The sequence below is a fragment of the Vombatus ursinus genome, unplaced genomic scaffold (assembly GCF_900497805.2).
Source record: "Vombatus ursinus unplaced genomic scaffold, bare-nosed wombat genome assembly UNPS02001287.1, whole genome shotgun sequence".
Classification (NCBI taxonomy): Eukaryota; Metazoa; Chordata; class Mammalia; order Diprotodontia; family Vombatidae; genus Vombatus; species Vombatus ursinus.
Genome location: NW_020941065.1, coordinates 289,421 through 308,460, shown reverse-complemented (window position 1 = coordinate 308,460; position 19,040 = coordinate 289,421). Strand labels below are relative to the sequence as shown.

At 42.8% G+C, this 19,040-nt stretch overlaps 1 protein-coding gene across 4 annotated transcripts in view; it reads left to right on the top strand.

Annotated features, from left to right (window-relative positions):
* The window catches only part of HECTD4 (HECT domain E3 ubiquitin protein ligase 4), a 195,019-nt gene that overhangs the window by 114,643 nt on the left and 61,336 nt on the right, over window positions 1-19,040 (top strand). For 3 of the 4 annotated variants that reach the window (XM_027862558.1, XM_027862548.1, XM_027862540.1), the window contains exons 19-33: window positions 1,230-1,383; window positions 2,056-2,156; window positions 3,123-3,321; window positions 7,022-7,141; window positions 8,712-8,816; window positions 9,573-9,736; window positions 11,268-11,501; window positions 12,252-12,444; window positions 12,642-12,746; window positions 13,458-13,546; window positions 13,923-14,098; window positions 16,791-16,926; window positions 17,026-17,167; window positions 17,293-17,459; window positions 18,475-18,621. In XM_027862558.1, the coding sequence (XP_027718359.1) occupies window positions 1,230-1,383; window positions 2,056-2,156; window positions 3,123-3,321; window positions 7,022-7,141; window positions 8,712-8,816; window positions 9,573-9,736; window positions 11,268-11,501; window positions 12,252-12,444; window positions 12,642-12,746; window positions 13,458-13,546; window positions 13,923-14,098; window positions 16,791-16,926; window positions 17,026-17,167; window positions 17,293-17,459; window positions 18,475-18,621 (2,232 nt within the window). Of the gene's footprint in view, window positions 1-1,229; window positions 1,384-2,055; window positions 2,157-3,122; window positions 3,322-6,994; window positions 7,142-8,711; window positions 8,817-9,572; window positions 9,737-11,267; window positions 11,502-12,251; window positions 12,445-12,641; window positions 12,747-13,457; window positions 13,547-13,922; window positions 14,099-16,790; window positions 16,927-17,025; window positions 17,168-17,292; window positions 17,460-18,474; window positions 18,622-19,040 lie in introns of all 4 variants that reach the window. The other variant, XM_027862532.1, reaches the window with a different exon arrangement.

Below are 19,040 nucleotides of genomic sequence, written 5' to 3'. Positions count from 1 at the left end.
ATCACGTATTGAAGAGATCTCTTAGTCCTCACTGTTAAGGTCACTGCCATGGTTTACCTTCCATTCATGCTCAACACCAAAGGATTCACTTGTTTTAAGGTTAAGTCTTTGGCCAGAGGACAAGTACAGTATCTCTTCACATGTTGCTATTTGCCACCATGTCTGGTCCTAAGACAATTCCAAGGATTGAGTCTCTAAAAAGAACATTATAGTTTTCACTTTATTTTTTTAGTGTTTTTTTCCTTTTGGTCTCTTACTTCTTTCACAACATGACTAATGTGGAGATAGTTTTATGTGATTGCACATATATAACCTATCTCATGTTACTTACCGTTTTAGGGAATGGGGAGGGGAGGGAGGAAGGGAGAAAATTTGGGAACTCAAAATTTTTTTTAAATGAATGTCAAAAATTGTCTTTCCATGTAACTAGAAAAAATAAAATACTGTTTTAAAAAACAAATAAAAACAACGGTATGCACAAGTCTCAGACTTGCAAGACACATACACACACACACGCACACTGGCCATGGCATACTCTTAACGCCCAGCTATGGAGGAGGTGTAATCTGATGTGCAAGACTGGGAACCTAAATTCTATTTCTAGTTCTGACATGGATATCGTTTTTAGGCTAGAAAAAAATTTATAGAACACCTCCCTCTTCTTTGAGACTCCCACACAAACTGGCCTCCATTCCTCTCTCTGGGTGTAGAGATTAAGAAAGGGGATCTTTCGAGTAACTTCATCTGCACGGTATCTGCCTGGATTGTCTGAGCGGTCAGGGGAGCCAAGGGACTTGGGTGGGAGTGGCAATGACTGAATCTCCACAAGTATTGGGTTTCTCCTTTCAAGAGCCGCAGAGCCCATGTAGGGTGGCCATGTACCTGTTGGAATTGATGTTTTGATATGTTTTTTGTGAATAAGGAAAAGAAAAACACCCAGTTAATTTCATTAGAAGGCAACTGAATTCACTCCTCACCTGTCTGATAAAGTCACTGAGCAAAGATGATACTTTCTACCTGGTGTGCTGTTCTCACCTTCCTTTGAGGAAGGTAGAAAATGTTCAATGTTGATTTAGATTGCTGGGTAAAACCATACCTAATTAATAGGTTCAGTAAGGTTCAGTTTAATAGACATTTTTCCAATAAATGCTGGATGACTTTCATTTATCTCCTCACTCCTGAAAATGACTTAGGCTTTGTGTTTTGTTTTATTTTTTGATATTTTGCAGATTAAAAGGCTTGGAACAAGTCACTAAGGCTACAATGCTTGGTCACCTTCTTCCTGTGTTACTGACCTCCCTGATGCACCCAAACTTACAGACTTTGACAATGGCTGACGCCCTCATGCCCCAGCTGGTGCAGCTGGTGCTTTACACTAGTCAGGTACGGCCTTTGATGCTGACTGAGGGGATTGGTTTTAGATTAACAGATGCATGTTTTCCACTGAAGGAAAAACCAGAGAGACAGAGGGCAGGGGTGGATGAAGGAAGTTTTCATGTCTTAAAAAATGAACTGGCATCTAAAATCATTAGATAGTTGAGTGATTCTTCCTCTCTTTGATCACTTAACTTATTTATGAGTTCTGCATTGGATGTGTGCGTGCTGAGTTCATGCTCTTTTGTACATGTAGGTCTACAAACTCAACATCCTCTCTGATCCCTTTAGGCACTTGCTAGCTGCTGGTGGCAGGGTATTCTCTGCATAGCATTGTAGACTTCAATTAAGGAAAATAATGTTAACAGGTTTGAGTAATATAGTATTATTTATTGACTGAAAACAAAATCAGGCTAGAAAGATCACTGGAGTGAGTCAGCAGGTTCTATTTCTAGGTTTGGCTTTTGGTGACCTTAAGTGATTCATTTAAATTCCCTATGCCTTCATCTCTTTGTTTATAAAATGGAGTTAATATCTTCTGCCCTTATTCAGGAAGACAAATGAGGTCATCTGTGTGACTCTGACCTCCTTGGAAAGAAACCTCTGTATCATTTCATGGCCTATTGTTATTATTATTGAGATTAGTATGTGTGATTTAAGATTATGGGTTGTGTGTTTCAGACGGCCTTGCTGCTTAAAACTCAGTCTCCAGTTTTTGCCGAAATGGGCTGTTCCCCATGTGGTACATCAGATCAGAAGGGCAAGCTGTTCCCAGATGAGAGGTGATTGATGCTGCTTTGTCAAATGAACCCCCTATGTTTTTATTTTTATTATTATTATTATTTAGTGAGAGCTTGTTATCCTTTCACAATGTTTCCTGGCAGGGGAAATGTAACTTGGAAAAGAAAAGAATTGGAGGGTCAAAATTTTACAGTTGTTTGTAAAATTGCTTTGTAGATTTATGGGAAAAGTTTTTTTTTTTAAAAAAGGCATTTGATTTCTGTAAAGAAATAATTTCCCAGAGAATTGAGAGATGAGTCCAACCACTGAACTAAGGTGAAGGTCAGTTCTGCTTTTCTCTGGAGCTCTTTAACAAAAGGATCGCCCAGATGAGAGAACACTAAAATTGGATCATTTTGAGCGATAAGGTCCTGTCAGTCTCTGCTCCATGATACAAGAATGAGTAAATTAAGTTAAAATAGTCAAGAGTGGACACCTGGGAATTTCTTACTGTCTCATGCAAATGAAAGTTAATGATTTCCATTTCTGTAGGACTTACATCCTGAAAGGAAGTCTTATACGACATTAATGCTTGTGATATGTGGAAAATAATGGGTTTGGGTAGGTCCTTTAGCACTTCAGGAAGTTTTTGGTTTTGCTTTTTTTGATAAGGTATTTTAAAAGAAAAGTTTGTTATGTTTCTCTCTTGGCAATCAGTACATCTATCTAACCTCTCCCTTGAGAAGAAAACGTATTCTAGAAGCCCTTATCTATAGGGATTTTTGATCCAATGACATGTACTTCCCATTGATTGCCATTGTTAGCTAGCATCCTTCCTAAATCACAAACAAAACCCAGTGTTATCACAATGCATGCTTTGTAAAATCTTTCAATGGGATCTTTCCACGTGGTCTCATGGGAGCATCTCATTAACCTTCTGTGTTAGGATGGATATGAGTTTGGGGGTTTTGTTGGAATCTTGGGTCCTTGCTGCTACACTATATCATGGTTTCTTTCTCTATTTTAAGAATGCTGGAAGAGAAAGAAGAGCCAGGTTTTCTCACTGGATTAAAGATTCCTGCCCCGTGGGCTGCGGGGAAAACTGTGGAAACAGTTCACCCAGTCAGAGACAATTATAAATTTAAAGAAACAGTCCACATCCCAGGAGCTCGCTGCCTCTATCTGAGATTTGATGGCAGATGTTCTTCACAGTATGACTATGACAAGGTAAGTCAGGACCAGTATGGAAACATTTCTAGGCAGAATGTGCTTATTGCCTATATGCGTCTTATTTATTTATTTCTCTGTTCGTTTGTTTATTATTTTTATTTTGGAGGGATTTTCTTTTTTGTTTTTTTTTTTTTGTTTGTTTTTTGTTTTTTCGTTTTTTTGGCTAGTGGTCATCATTCATGACACCTTATTTCTGTCCACAGATGTCTCTACAGAGATCCTTCCTAAAGTAATGTCAAGAAGGGTAGTGATTGAGGGAGTTAAAGAACCATTACTTCTGCAGACTAAAAACAGAGTTCTGAAATTAAATTAAGACTCTAAAGCCTTTCCTTTTTCTCTGCCATGTGGTGGAAATCATAGGCTTTTCAGGAGCAGCTATCCAATTTGCTATTAATTTTTTTTTTTTTTTATGGCAAGTTGCAAGTATACTGTGAAAACTCATCAAATGACCTCTCTGTGTGTGAGCCTTAAGACACAAAGAGGGAAGTTCTTCTTTGGTGATCCCAAAGTGGATCTTCTGGTCTCCTTCTTCTGAGCATGGACCTTCCTGACCTTCCTCTACAGAGAGACATATGAGGTTCCATTCCCATAAAATAGTCTCCCTATGTGCATCTGGAGAGAGAAGTATGCTGGTAATCCCTGTGGCTACCTAGCTATGGGTATTGTGCCTGACTTCATGGACCATCACTTTCAGCGCCACATAGATCTTTGAGAAGAAACATTTCTCCAAATTAAAGTTTATAGTCCTACCTAGACAAGAGTATAAACAGAGAGGAGAAAACTTAGGGGATAGAATAGGATCCTCATGAGAAGAGTCTAAAGAAATTGGGATTGTCAAGGCTATGGATGAAAAACTACCACTTCTTTTAACTGCTTTTAAGTACGTGAGAAAGGGAGGGTTGCTTAGCTAGTTGTTACCTCTATTTGCTGTGAACTGAACAAGAAAAAATGGCTTTAAATTATAGCAGAAGAAGGTTGTATTAATAAGAAGGAAGAATTTTAAACTGTGATCATTATGAGATGGTTCAGTACACATTTCAGTAATATTTGACACACACTTATTAAGTGCCTGCTGTGTGTGAGAAGACCGCTGACGAGGTGGCACAGTGGATAGAGCACCAGTCCTGGAGTCAGGAGAAGCTGAGTTCAAATTTGGCCTCAGACACATAATACTTCCTAGCTGTGTGACTCTGGGCAAGTCACTTAATCCCAATTGCCTCACTAAAAAAAAAAAGAAGAAGAAGAAGAAGACTGCCGAGGAAGTTGAAGAACCTCCTTTTAAATAGCATACAGCCCCATCTACCAGGAATGGGTTTGTGGTGGCAACCTAAAACCAACTTTGTCCGAAGACAGGGGCATGAGCTTGATGACCTTTAGAAGGTCCTTTCCAACAATTTCTCAATTCACTTGTCCAAATATCTGTTAAGCACCTATTAATATGCACGGCTTTATGCACATAATACAATCACAGAATGACAGAGTTAGAAGAGACCTCCATCTGGTTGTAATGGAAAGAGTGTTGGATTTAAAATCAGAGGACTCAGCTTCAAATCCCAGCTCTGCCATTTGTTACTTGTATGACATTGGACAAGTCACTCTACTTCCTTGGGCCTCGGTTTCCTCATCTGTAAAATGAAGGAGTTGGATCAGATGACCTCAGAGGTCCCTTGCAGCTCTAAGCCTTAAGTCATTTTCTGACCCTGATTCAACCTGTAAATGAATAAGAATCCCCTCTCTACCCTCTTCAACAAGTGGCCTTCAGTGTAGATGACCCTCCCATCTCCTGAGGCAGCCTGCAGTACTCTAGAGCTTGAATCCAGAGCAAGTTTTGCCTTGAATCCGGCCTAAATCTGGCACTTTGCTGCTTTGACCTGTTGTTCCTAGTTCTCCCTCCTGAAGCCAAACTGAACAAGTCAGCTCACTCTTGCCCATAGAAGCCCTTCGTATTCTCATAAACAGTTGTCTTATGCCCACTAAACCTTCTCTTCTTCAAGGTAAAGATCCCTGGCTCCTTTACTTTGTCATCATTTGGCACACTTGCACCATCCTGGTCTCGCCTCCTTGAATATTCTCCTACTTACCAATGCTCTTCTTAGAATGGGGGTCCTCCCCTCTCTCCCAATGAACAGTACTCTTAACACTTGCTGTCATGGAGCTTGTGGACTAGTCTTGGCAAGAGAAATCTTGGATAGAAATGTAGGATGACATAACATGGAAAAGTATTGGAAAGGGGTCCGAAGTTCCATATCATTTTCCTGGAGGACGGGAGCTCTTCCTGCTGTAATCCTGTCTTTTTTCCTGGTTTTTAGTGAGATGGCTCTTTAAAATTACACTTAGATTACCCTTTTAGTTTAATTAGTGTTATTCTGTTTATCCTTTTAAATATAGTCATCTTGTGATGATTCAGTAGTGAAGTCTTTTCTACAAGTTTGTGTTAAGAGACACAGTACAGAGACTGATTACCTAACTGACCATCTCATTGACTTTGCCATCAGTCTCTGGCTGTTGACAGCCAAAGATCTCAAAGCATAAGAAATGCTATGGCCCTCTTAAGCAACCAGAGCTAAATCCCACCTTCCACTGGGCACTTGACTCATGTTGAAGTCGGAGGAAATTATCAATGCTTAGTAGGAGACAGGATTTACTCTGTTCAAAAGTGTGAGAATCCTTTCTTAGAGAAATGCTTGAATGCCAAATAATCAGAACTTTGCTTAATAGAAACCCAGCTCTTATATGAGCATTGGAGAGAGAGAGAGAGAGAGAGCAAGCATTGGAAAGGGTTCACATCCCTACTCCTCCACTTCCTACACATCTCAATTTTGACAAATCAGTGAACATTCTTGGGCCTTCAGTTCTTCATTCAGGTCCCTTCTGGCCCAAAAGTGAAATGAAATGACCTGCTTTTAATAAAGAATATCATCAATGCATGATAGACAAAGAAAGATGCTTGCCTCTAGCTCAATGCCTAAGTCCAATTTATCAAGCCAAGCCCTGGGACACAAAGAGCTGAGACCCAGTGGTCACTGCTGGAGCAGGGGCTGGAGGCTGGAGAAAGGGGGTGGGAGGTGGGAGTGTTAAATCAACACAGATCAGTACAAGGAAATTGGAGGAGAGACAGAGAGCACTTCCTTTTTATACCATCCAACATGTGTTCCTCAACGCTATAGTTTATTTTCCAATTTGTTACGACTGTTTTTTTCCCTGCACTCATTTATTCTTTAATATTCGTTTTTTAGTTAAATGCTACCATGTTTCTATCTGTGTTTGCTTAGTTTGCTCATGTTGGGAAAAGTTTGAAGGGAAAATTGTGCCAGTTAAAAATAGTTTGTGTATGTGGAATAATAAGTAGAATTGAGCATGCCAATAGAAGATAGAGCTTATATGACTGGGAATATCTCATTTTTCAAGATGTGATTCTGTAGCCCCTCTAATGAGTTATACTTTAGTAACTGTTAAGATATTTGCTCAATAGCCAGTTTAATGGGTGTACCCCGCACTGGCTGCTTAATGTAAAATCATTGATGCTATGATCTAGAATGTTTGATATAGTGAAAGAATTAGACAGATTGTCTTGTTAAATTGACAGCAGTGCCTGGTTATTAACTGTTTGAGAAACAAATCTCTTGCGGCCTCTTTATTTGTAGATTTTGTTTTTGTTTTTCTTTTACAGTCTAACAGTATATTTTCTGTTTTGAAGTTGGTGATTTATGCTGGGCCTAACACTAACAGTAGGAAGGTTGCTGAATATGGAGGCAATACACTGGGATATGGCAGCCGTAGTGTCTTAGGAACTGGTTGGCCAAAAGACTTAGTGAAGGTACGGTATTACAGCTCAAATAATTTCATAGAACAGAAATATGAAGTCTTATTTTGTTAGCCCTGGGCCTGTATATCAAGAGTAACACTCTTTGGACGGAGGTTTGCCATGAGGATATATTGTGAAGTAGGAGTATTTAGTTAGGCTTACCTGATGAAGGTGTCTTCTCCAGCTGATCCTCCTTTTCCCCCGAAGTGCTAATCTCTCTTGTTATTTTCAGGAATGATCCCTCATGCCCTTTTTACAAAGTTAGATTATCACGATTCTCCCATTCCTGGTCAATCAAGGTCACATAGTCCACTGGATCCAGGGGTCTTCTTGACCCCTGTTTGATAGGGTCACAGCATTCTCTCCTCCCCTTCTAGGATAGCAGGGCAATTTCAGAGACCAGTGTGTGTAGAATGCAAAAAGCAGGGTCCTTGATGTCAGAAGCCCTGGGTTTGATTTCCATTCTGGGTACTTACTGTCCTTGGGGCCTGAGCCAGGGCACCTGACATCTCTGGGCCTTAGTCCCTCATCTGGGAAATGAGGGGTTTGGCCAGATGCCCTCTGAGGTCTCTTCCATATCAAAATCCTATTCAGTGGGCACATGGAACTTAGACATCTGTTAATTAGCAAGGCTTTAGAGAGCATTGCCAATGCTAATCCTCAATGTAGTGAGATTCAGACATAGCCATTAGTAGTATTAGGGCTCCTGAATCAACCAGCACTTACAGATAGGACTATGAGCTGAGCTGATCCCTTAAGCCTGGAAAGACTCTTAGAGTTTGTCCCTTGAGTTTTGTTGTGATAATGATGCATCCTGACCTCCGGGAACCTGAAACCAGCCATCCTCTGTGATGATGTTTGGATCGAGCTTCTGATTCATCCAACCCTTCCCACAGTTAGGTTGTTGACTGCATCTGATTTTGTGCTCATAGTAGTGAGTAAGAGACAGTGTAGCATGATGGATGGCAAACTGAAGACCCGGCCCTCACATATACTGGCTGTGTGCCCTGGGCAGATCACTGCCCCAGACAACTCGCCAAGGCTGTAAGTCGTGGAATAGATGCTATTTTGCATTAATAGAAAGAATTTCCTTCTTCAGACCTCCCTATGCCAGTGAATTCCCATCTAGGAAAGTAAAAGGACTGACTCCACGACACATTGCAGAGTCTTTGAGCAGCCTGCTCCCAGGTGTTTGATTAGTGTTGGCTGCACCAAGGGCTTCTGCTTGCCCTCTGGACCGCAGTAAAGTGCTGGCAAATCATCCCTGTAGCACAAGAAGAAAGGGACCAACAGTCTGCTGGCATTATTCGAATTTATTCTCATATAAATTCTGGCCATGCAGTTAGGCAGTTGTGGTCCATCATAGCTGTCAAGCACCAGGATCTGGTGGGGCAGGAGAGTCTCCCTAAAGGCCAGAGGCTCATGTGAAAAGGGATGAAAGTGACATGAAAATGACTTCTTGAAAAGAATTCAGCATGGCCTTTGGCCTTTTCCAAGAAGTGAGCCTGTGAAACACACTGATCTTTTGAAAACTGTTTTTGTCTTGTTTTAAAAGTGCCTTTTTCCCCGCTTAAATTTTAAGGTGGAAGGGGATACAGTCACCTTCTCCTTTGAAATGAGAAGTGGCCGAGAACACAACACTCCAGATAAAGCTATGTGGGGCTTTGCTTGCACGGTTCGAGCTCAGGTACTCTAATGTGACCACTGATGTTTGTCTGATGCATTTTCTCCTGTGCTCCTCGGTTGTTTCATCTGCATCTGCATTAGGAAGAATGGGCAGGGATGAGCCGTTATTTCATCTGTTACCTCCATTTGATGGCACTGAATCAATCAACCCTCTTGACTTGAGCAGGAGAGGTTGGATAAGTTGATAGGGATTAGGTCATGACTTCTGTAGAGAAGCTGACTCAGACTTTGTCGTCCAGTGATCGAGGGAATCTGCACATCTTGTGGATGGCGTGTCCTTGGTTACCAGATGGCAGAGCACCACTGTACAAGACACCAACTCTGGGGTCAAGGCCATATTATAGATCAGCTTGGAGGAGGTGATGTAGTTGAGGAAACCACAGAAGTCCTGTGAAATGGAACTGAATGGAGGTGGCCAAATGGAATTGTAGTTCATCCCTAAGTCGGGCTCCCAGAGAGCCTGGGCCTCTAAGTCTTTGCTAATATTTGCCAAAAATGAATATATAGTGTTATGTATATTGCTTCCCCAGAATGTGGCTGAGGCCTCACTCTTTGGTCATTGAAACTCTATCTATCATCCGTCCGTGTTGCTGCAGTAGACAGTTTGGCTTCTGCCACTGCAGGGCCTCACCAGCGATGCTCAGGGAGTGCCAGGGCCTGGGGATGCTGCTGTTGTAGGCAGCGTGACATAGCCTAGGTTAACAAGATGCATGGACGTGCATTGACCAGCACGCTTTGCTCCTGTCCACACTTGCAGGAGTCGTCGGAGGATGTATCAGGAGGATTACCCTTTTTGGTGGACCTGGCTTTAGGTCTATCTGTACTAGCTTGTTCCATGTTAAGGATCTTATACAATGGACCAGAAATTACCAAAGAAGAGGAAACCTGCCAAGAGCTGTTAAGATCGAAGCTTTTGCAAAGGTAAAAGACTTCAATTTGACTTCTTTTGTTTAGAAAGGATTTGGGATTTTTCAGTAAGAAAAAGAGTGTTTTGGGTTCATTTCTCAGCCATCATTGTGCCTTTCCTTTTATCATCCAACATATACTAGCACCTACTGTGTGTCAGGTGCTACCCTAGGCACTAGGATCAAGGGAAACTCCTGCCTAAGTAAATTAGGGTCACTCACTTGATTTGAGCAGTTTGAGCAGATTGAGTCTCCCATTTCAATTCCTTCACTTGCTGAAAAGTGCTTCTTCAAATGAGTACTTACTTGGTAACTGTAGAACCTCCCCATTAGACAGGGGAAAAGAACCCCACCCCAGACTTAGGTGTCCAGCAGAGAGTTATTGGATGGTGTCCTTCACAACCCACTGGAGATGGGACCTCCCAGTCTGCTTCTAGATTGATGATGGTGCCCAGGAGGGTGGCTTCTCTGCTTTCCGTTTTGGTATAGCCATGTGGGAGAGATACTCCCTCCTTTTTAAGAGTTCCAGGATGGTGATTGGTGGAGCAAAGGGTTATCTGCTCTATCTGCTGTGATGGAGCTGCATGAATGGAGTCTTTGAGATTAGTAATTGGTTGAGGGGCATGAATGTAGGGAGTGTAATGTGCCTTGATTTACCCAGAGAGTGCTAACAAGGGGGACGTGGGTGGTCTTCCCTATGATGCTGGGTGCTTTGGGACTATCTGAGCTGAGGTGGACACTTTACTATGAAGTTTTTATTTGGCGAATTGGGTGTTTTTAGAGCTAGAGGCAAAAAACAAGGGATGAATCATACTAAAGAATATACACCAATTGCTGGGCAAGTGCCAGGAAGATGTTCTTTATCTCCTCTCTCTAGCAAGAATCAAGGACTTTATCAGGGTCTCTGAGGGTTTCCCTTTAGGATCCTACATGTGAAATGCTATCTTGGATTCCATAAAAGAGTGGGGAATAAACCTTCAATACAACAAGATCCTAAGGGGAATAAAAGCCTTATTGATAATAGCTCTGTGTGCACGTGTGTGTGTCTGTAATTAATTTGCTTGCATTCCTCAGAATGAGTAATAGCACTTGCAATTACAAAATTCTAAGAAGCAAAATTATATCCTTGTACATGTGATAAGAAGTACAGAACCATTGAGACCAGACACCATAGAAATCATTGAAGAATTTAGAGTTTTGTTGGCCTTCTACACTGTCTGCCCTTTCACAATGGGGTTAACCGGTGGTATGTCTTAGAAGTTATGTTGAAGCTAGTCCTAAGGACTTCTGTGGCCCTTGCATTAGTAAATTTAGAATTGAAACCTTCAACTACAAAAGCTTTGCCAAGATGGGAGAATCATCTTCACAAATTCCCATGGTGCTCCTTGATTTTAAGCCTCCGGAGAAAGGTCCAGTACAGAAAAATTACAGCCTCAGTGCTCACTTGATCTTGTTAATGTCACCAACAAACTTTGTCCAAGCAGCCCTCCTAGAAGTGGGGGAGATGAGAAAACCGAGTGTGAGTGACCCCATCTTTGCCTTTTTAGATGTCAGTGGCAGGTGGAAGCCAATGGAGTGATCTCTCCTGCTCTGACCCCAAGCCCTTCTCCGCTGCCACTCACCATTGACGAAGACAGGGAGTTCACCTACCCCTCTGATGTCCTGCTGCCTCCTGTGGGGAATGACTTTGAACTGCCTCGGATCAGGCTGCCTCCGGGAATCATGATAAAACTCAGGGAAATTTCTGGGCGTGCGAGACCTCAGTTTAGACCAAGTATAAAGTATGTTATAGCATCTTATTTGTGTTTCTGGACAGATTGTATTGCATTTCTCATATTCTCCTTTAGAACAAAGATCAGTCCTAGTGGCACTTTTTGGCTTGCCAAACATATTCTTGTTCTGTCATTTATTTAGTGAGTGTTAACTGCCTTCCCCAGAAATCTTACCTTTGGATCCAGCCTTCTAGGTCTAGCGGCGTGGTGGGAATAACATCCCTGTGTTATCTGGGGGAGACATTTTACCTGCCGGCAGAGAGGGCCATTAAAAACCTCTCCTTTGGTTTGGGCAGAACAGAGTCCTGGCTCCAATATTGTTATAAAACCACAATGTTGTTAATGATTAAGAAATATAAAATTAGGCACCATCATTTGTGTTGGTGGGGGGGGGGGCAATGGGTGTTCAGCTTTGTGTCTTTAATTCTAGCTTAAAATGTCCAAACCTCAGCAAATAGAGCCACTTAAAATTTTTATTTAACTTCTCTGCTCTAATACATGTCTTTCCCCACCCCAGCCCCCAACCAACCCCAGCTGGTGTAGTTGTTAAGTGGTAGTAGTGATGGCCAGATGGATAGACAGACAGTGCTCTCATTTTCGTGCCTCTTATTCTCCTTGTAGACTAACAGTAGAAGTTGCAGTGACTGCTTCTCTGCTGTGCTGAAACCTGATCATGTGTGATCTCTCAGAAGCCTTAAGATTTCTGGGCAATTAATATGTGGAAATTAGGTATTGTAAAGTTGTTCATTTTAACTATAGGGAAGTGGTTCAGCCTGACGTCATGGAAGAAATGGTCGTGTCGTGTGTGATTAAACACCTAAACTTGGTTGATGCTCTGCAGTCTTTAATCAATTTCCAGTATCAAGAGGAACATGCTGAAGAGTATGATTTATTATGTAAAATCATGGGGGAGACCTTTAAGAAGCTCAATGCCATGGAGAGGCAGCTTCAGGTAATGAAGACCAAACTATTTGTTATTTCCTCATAAAGGATATAACGGATTTCTTAAGTGCTGGACATTAAGAAAGCTCAGAGTTTGTTCTTGATTTTTTAAAGAGTAGTGTAGCTTAAATTGCCTAATTCATATGTAAGCTAGGTATTCCTTGTTGAATCTCTTTACATTGATCATTACTTTAATGTGTTTATCAGAGTGTTGCAGAATTGGAACAGAAATGGCAAAACGAGGTTGATGATGCCATGCAAGGAAAACTGGAAAACAACACACCGTTCTTTTATGATTATCATTTTAATGAGGTGAGCATATCAACATAGCTTAAAACGCCCAAATCCCAGCCAACAGAGCTACTCCTTTTCCCTCCCTTCCCCCCAACATCCCCAACTAATGGGGTCAGGAAGTGATGGCGTATTGGTAGAGGCCTGTAGACTGACAATAGGAGGGGTGGTGACACTTCTTTACTGTGTCCATACCTAACCAGAAGCATGATCTCTCCGTCGTCTAAGATTTTTGGGTAGTTAATTTGGCCAGCCCATAGAACTATTTCAGAGACGTCCCTTTTCGTATAAGATGAGGCCATGCTATCTTCACAGAAGGAGGAAATAATTTCTATTGTATAACCTAAAATTGACCCGTTTGGTTTTTTCACAAGTAGTATATAATGATGCTAATTAGACCAGTCTGTTGACAATTCAGAACTACAAATGACCAGCTATTGAAGTTGTTTTTAACTTACCAGTTTATTTATAAAGATGCCGAGGAAACTTGAGTTGTGAGCAAATTTCACTCTGTCTACAAAAACTAAAAAGAAATAATCCCCAGAGAGGAGCAGCGCCATTTTTAGTCATCAAAATGACAGTTATCAACTGATTAACTCTTTCCGTTTCTCAGAAATATGTCCAAAAGATGCTATTTTCTCCCTTAAAGATCTGCTCATCTAATGCATTGTACCAAGGCCATTGGTGTTACAGGTTATGCATCAATTTTTTTTTTCTCAAATCATTCTTTAGAACAAAATAAAGGAACTGGAACTCTTGTGTTCGATGAAGGAGGTTTCCTTTGATGGAAGTGACCTTGAGAACCTGGTCTTGTCATTGAGGTTGGTGATGGTGAAACAAAAACGTGTTCAATTTACCACATGGATGTTTCTGCCAGAAAGAAATTGTAAACATCTTTATACCCTCTCAGCTCTGAAAAGGAATCCAGGTGTTTGCTAAGGATTTCAGATGTGGGACAGACTTCTGAAGTCCAAATATCATGGTTTTTTTGAACCACAGGAGACCTTTAAACTTGAGGGCAATACATAAAGTTGGTACAAGTTATAGTTTGGCTGTTTTTGAAAGTAGTGAGAGAAAAGCCCAGCTTGCTGAGGCTTCTTTTTCCCTCTCTCATCCTCTAGGCGAGCTCCTTGGTTATAAAAATTGGTTTTGCCAAATTAATGAAGGATTGATAGGACAGGGACTTGTCTTTTGCAGGGAGAAGTTTCTTCAGGAAGTGAATTCTCTTATTCAGAAACCCCCGCACCCTCTGGCTAAAACAAAAACGTTAGTCAAGAGCTTAATGAACAGAGCGGAATTGCTGCTGCACGTCACCATTGCTGCCCAGTCCGGCATCCCGAGAAGTGTGTCGGGGACGCCCGCAGAGACGCCAGGTACTGCTGGAAAAGGCCCTGAGGCCCCACAGGGATCTTAAAGCTCTCGGTGCTTTCTATTCTTCAAGCCTTAAAAAAGGGAATTCTATCATTTTCCCATCTGCCCTTTATTCTTCCCCTTTGAAAATAGGGCACATTGTTGTTTAGTCCTTAAGTTGTATTCAGTGAGCATGACTGTATTTCCTCCTGATGCAGCTGCTCCTCCATCAGTCCGGTGGGGTCCAGGGATGGGATTTCATTGTGGAAAGAACCCCTGAAATGGAACATCCCTCCATGGATGGAAATGGGCAGGTTAAGTGACTTACCGAGGGTCAAAGGCAAGACTTGAACCCAGCTCCTGGGAATGAAGCCAGCCCTTGGTCTGCTGGTCATGCTGCCTCTCCATGCCTCGTTAGCTTCAGAAATACAGCATTTGATTGTATGACAGCAACTATCATATGTCATGTGTTTTTTAGGATCCCATCTGTGCGTGTGATACAAAGCAACACCACAATGTAACAAGTATTGAAGTGTACCAAGTATTGTGCACTTGGGAATCATTAATCAATTAACATTTATTAAGTGACTAATTGCAATTATTATCTCATTTGATCCTCACAACAACCTTGGGAGGTAGGTACTATTATGATCCACATTTTACAGATGAAGAAACTGAGGCAGACAGGTTAAGTGACTTGCCCAGGGTCATACAGCTAGCATGCATCTGGATTTGAACCCAGGTCTTCCTGACTCTAGGCCTAGTGCTCTACCCATTGTACCACCCAACTGCCTCCAGACTAGTAGGCAGTCTTAGGCAGGTGGTTGTTGATACATAAGTTGAATTTAATTTTAACAACAAGAAGCATTTATATAATCCTTTAAATGCATCGCCTCATTTGATCCTCACAAGAGCCCTGTGAGGTAGGTATTAGTCTTCCTGTGAGGAAACTGAGACTGACTGAGGCTCTCATACAGAGGCATTCTTGTTAGAGGCAGGATTTGAACTCAGGCCTTCCTAGTTCTACTTGTACCACTTTTGCTGCTAGGCCACGTAGCTGCCTGCTGTGGTTAGTAGCTGGTTAACAGATAGAAGTCTTGGGAGCTCAGTCATTCAGTCAGCAAGCATTCACAAAGCCCCTGCTATGAGCTAACCACTTCTTCTCATGCTCTTTTAGACAAATTCGAGTCAAAAGCCACAGGGACTGATACTGATGGGCCCCTTGTTTCCTGTGCACACCTTTTACTGGGCAGGCTTGCCTGGCCCTCGCAGCAATATGACTGCCTGCCCCATACAGAGTATGACCCTCTTTTGCCAATGACGTCAATAGGGTAAAGTCTTGTGTCCATAGGGAGGCTTAGTCAGGCTCTCCTGCCTGTGAGCTCAGGTTCCAGACCAGACAGAGAAGCCACCAACAATGAAGCACAGATTTAAACAGTAACAAGAGGTGAGGAAGAAGTCGCCTTTGCAGAAAATGGTGCAGGGAAGAGGGCTGTGGCTTTGGAGCCCCAGGACCTGGGTTCAGATCCAGGCTCTGCTCCTTGCTACCTCTGTGACCTTGGGCAAGCTACCTAACCTCCCTAGGCCGCAGCTTCCTTACCTTGCCAGTCCCTGGCAATTCCGTATCTGGATTTGTTTTGTTTTAAATAAAGGGATTGGCTTAGGGCAGCAGGCCTCCAACTCTTTGGTCTCCAGACTCCTTTACCTTTTAAAAATAATGGAGAATCCTCACTCCAAAGGGCTTGTCTTAGTGTAAGTTATGTCAATCAATATTTACTATATTAGAAATGAAAACTGAAAAAAATTAATAATATATTAATAATATATAATGATAAATTTATTTTGCTAATATAGCACTTTTTGGGGGGGGGGGGGTGAGGTAGTTGGTTAAGTGACTTGCCCAGAGTCTCACAGCTAGTAAATGTTATGTGTTTGAGGCCAGATTTGAACTCAGGTTCTCCTGACTCCATGACCGGCGCCACCTAGCTACCCCAATATAGCACTTTTAAGTGAAAAAATAGCTACATTTTCCAAAAACAATAAAGCTTAATGAGAATGGCATTATTTTACATGTTTTTTCAAATCTCTTTAATGTCTTACTAGAAACTTACTAGAAGACGGAGATTTTCTCGGATGCTTCTGTGTTCAATCTGTTGATATGTTTAAATCCGACCTCCCACAGATGTGTAGTTGGAAAAGGGAGGAGTGTTTTAATAGACAAGTGATACCTCAGTACGATGATAAACATAATTTTATCCTTGTGGACCCTCTGGGCCTCCTGATAGAGTCTTAGGGGCCTGGGAACCCACTTGGAGAACCGCTGGCCTCGATGCCTTCCAAGAGTTCTCCACATCCCAGAGCTGTGACTCAGACGTCACTAATGTCATCATCACTCGCTCTCTTCCACCTTCTGCTCCATGAAATGCCTGTATCGAAATAAAAAGTGACCTTGCAGGAAGCTAAGGGGATTCTTCCAGACTTCTTAGAGAATCTCTTTATTAAATTAGTAAGAACTGTAACTTAGTTACCTGAGGTTAGAAAATGCTTTCAGACTTGAGGATCCTTGCTGGGCTTTTGGAGCTGTGAGCGTTGGCATCATCTTGGTGCGTGGTGGGGGAGCACCCAAGGAGGAAGAATGCAATGGGATGAGAGGTAGGGTACGGTATGGGCGGGACAGCCGTGACGATGGAGCCATTCTCTCACCTTGTGTTCCAGCCTGTAAATCGGCATCCGAGACCAAGGTGATCGCTCACGCTGTCCGGCAGCCTGTGTTTCTTCGTAGCATGTCTGCTCCATCTGACCTGGAAATGATTGGGAACGAAGACTTGGAATTCACTCGAGCAAGCCAGAGGTAAGCTGCCCGTGGCATGGCAGGGGCAGCAGCAGGGTCCAGTGTTTGACCAGGAGCTGGCAGCTGCGCCATCGCCTGATCCAGCGCTGTTCTCCACAGGCGTCGACACGTGCCCAGCCACCGGAGCAGCTCCTTCACACTCCTTCAGTCTCTGGCAATAGAGGACAGCAGGGACAAGCCTACATACAGTGTCTTGTTAGGACAGCTGTTTGCCTTCATTGGGACCACCCCAGACCAAGCAGTAGGTCACACCTTGCCCCCCCTCTCCTTCAAACCCGTCAAGTACGATGTGACAGCCCAGAGTGCTGGTCAGACCGGGGAGAGGCCCGGGTCATTCAGAGCATGCTTTGGTCTTTGATATTCCAGGTATCCAGTAGCAGCTTCCTCCTCGCCGCTCAGACCAGGTGGCGGCGTGGAAACACCCGGAAGCAGGCGCTTGTGCACATGCGGGAGCTGCTGACGGCGGCCGTTAGAGTCGGAGGGGTGACGCATCTTGTAGGGCCAGTCACGATGGTGCTTCAAGGTGGCCCCAGGTCTGCCACTGTTCTCTGTTGTCAGCTCCTGCACAGCAGGGAAGCCACGCTGGAGACTCTCTTACCGGGGGCCAGAACATGGGCAGTGGTTAAACAAACTCTAAATCATTGTTTGGTAACTTAGAAATTGTGCCTTTAACCTTGGCCACAGGCAGCTGAGCGTCCCCTAGTGCTCTTCACGTGTGTTCCCCACAGAGCTCCAGGGACCTTTAATCAGTAAGAGAAGACTGGGACCAAAGGCCATTTATGCAGCTTTAGCTCCCTCTACATCCCATGCCAACTGCTGGCAGTATTTTTGTTTTCTTTTTAATTATAAAATAAATAAAAATCTCCACAAATATAAGCGATCAAAATAAGGAATAAATCCTCAATTGAACCATATAATCAGAAGTATTTTAATAGAAAATCATACATAATTTATGGCTGTAATAATAGTAGTGTTTTTTCCTCTTATGAGCACCTTGTGATCTCTTTTCCCTTTGTATAATTTTAAGCTTTTGTTGTTTTTTAATATCTCATCACAGTTATTTCTCTAATCTCGTCCATTCCTTTGGAGACTGTAGTCAAGAGGTACCAGCTCAGGTGCAGGCTGGCCATGGGCATGTGTGCTCAGGAAGTCCTGAATAGAAATCAAGAGGCCCAGCCCATCCGGCATGCTTCTGCACCGCCTCAAGGCATGCCTTCTCAGCCAGTCAGAGAGCCCTTGAGACGTTTGGCTCCGTGGTCCGGTTTTCTCTTGGGGAACTGGGGAAGAATAAGTCCGTGTCTTTTATATCACTTGGGTTCTAGTCTCAGAAGTGCCATTTGCCAAGTGAATGACTTAAACAAGCCACTGTTCTTTGGGCCTTGGTTTCTTCATCGGGAAAATAAAGGGTGAGATCCTGGCCGTAGCTCTCATAGTCCACGGCTCTGGACCGTGTTGAGTTGCTGGCAGAAGTTCTTCAGGGATTTCTTAGTATCACCACCCTCTTTGCCTTGGTCTGAGAAACGTATGTTTTGATTTCTCTGTTCATAGAATTGAAGAACTCACCTGTGGAGGAATGGTCGAACAGGTGCAGGAAGCCTTTGGAGAGACCATGACCTCTGTGGTGTCCTTGTGTGCTCGTTATCCTATTGCTTGTGCCAATAGCATTGGTCTCTTATGCACCATACCTTACACCAGGTAAAAGACTATACCCAAGAACAGTTGAATTCTTGGAAAGCTGAGCATCTTATTAAAATATTCCCCTCATTTTGAGTGAGGGAGCAATGAATCAACAAGCTTTCATTAAGCATTTGCCGCATGCCCATCCCTAGAGATACAAAGACAAAAATAAAGAGGTCCCTGCCCTCGGAGAGCTTATATTCTACTGAGGGAGGCAAAATGTACACCTGCAATTATATGCAAAGTAACTTTGTTAGGGAGGCACTGGCAGTTGGGGGAAGGGGGTCGGGAGAGACCTCATCTGGCATTGGGGCCAAGCTTTGCAGTTATGTGGGAATTTTAAGAGCCTCTGGACTGGTGGGGAAGGAGAGCAGCCTTGGTTTTCCTATGAGAGAACATTCATGAGATGACTACTTTTATTCCATTGACCATTTTAA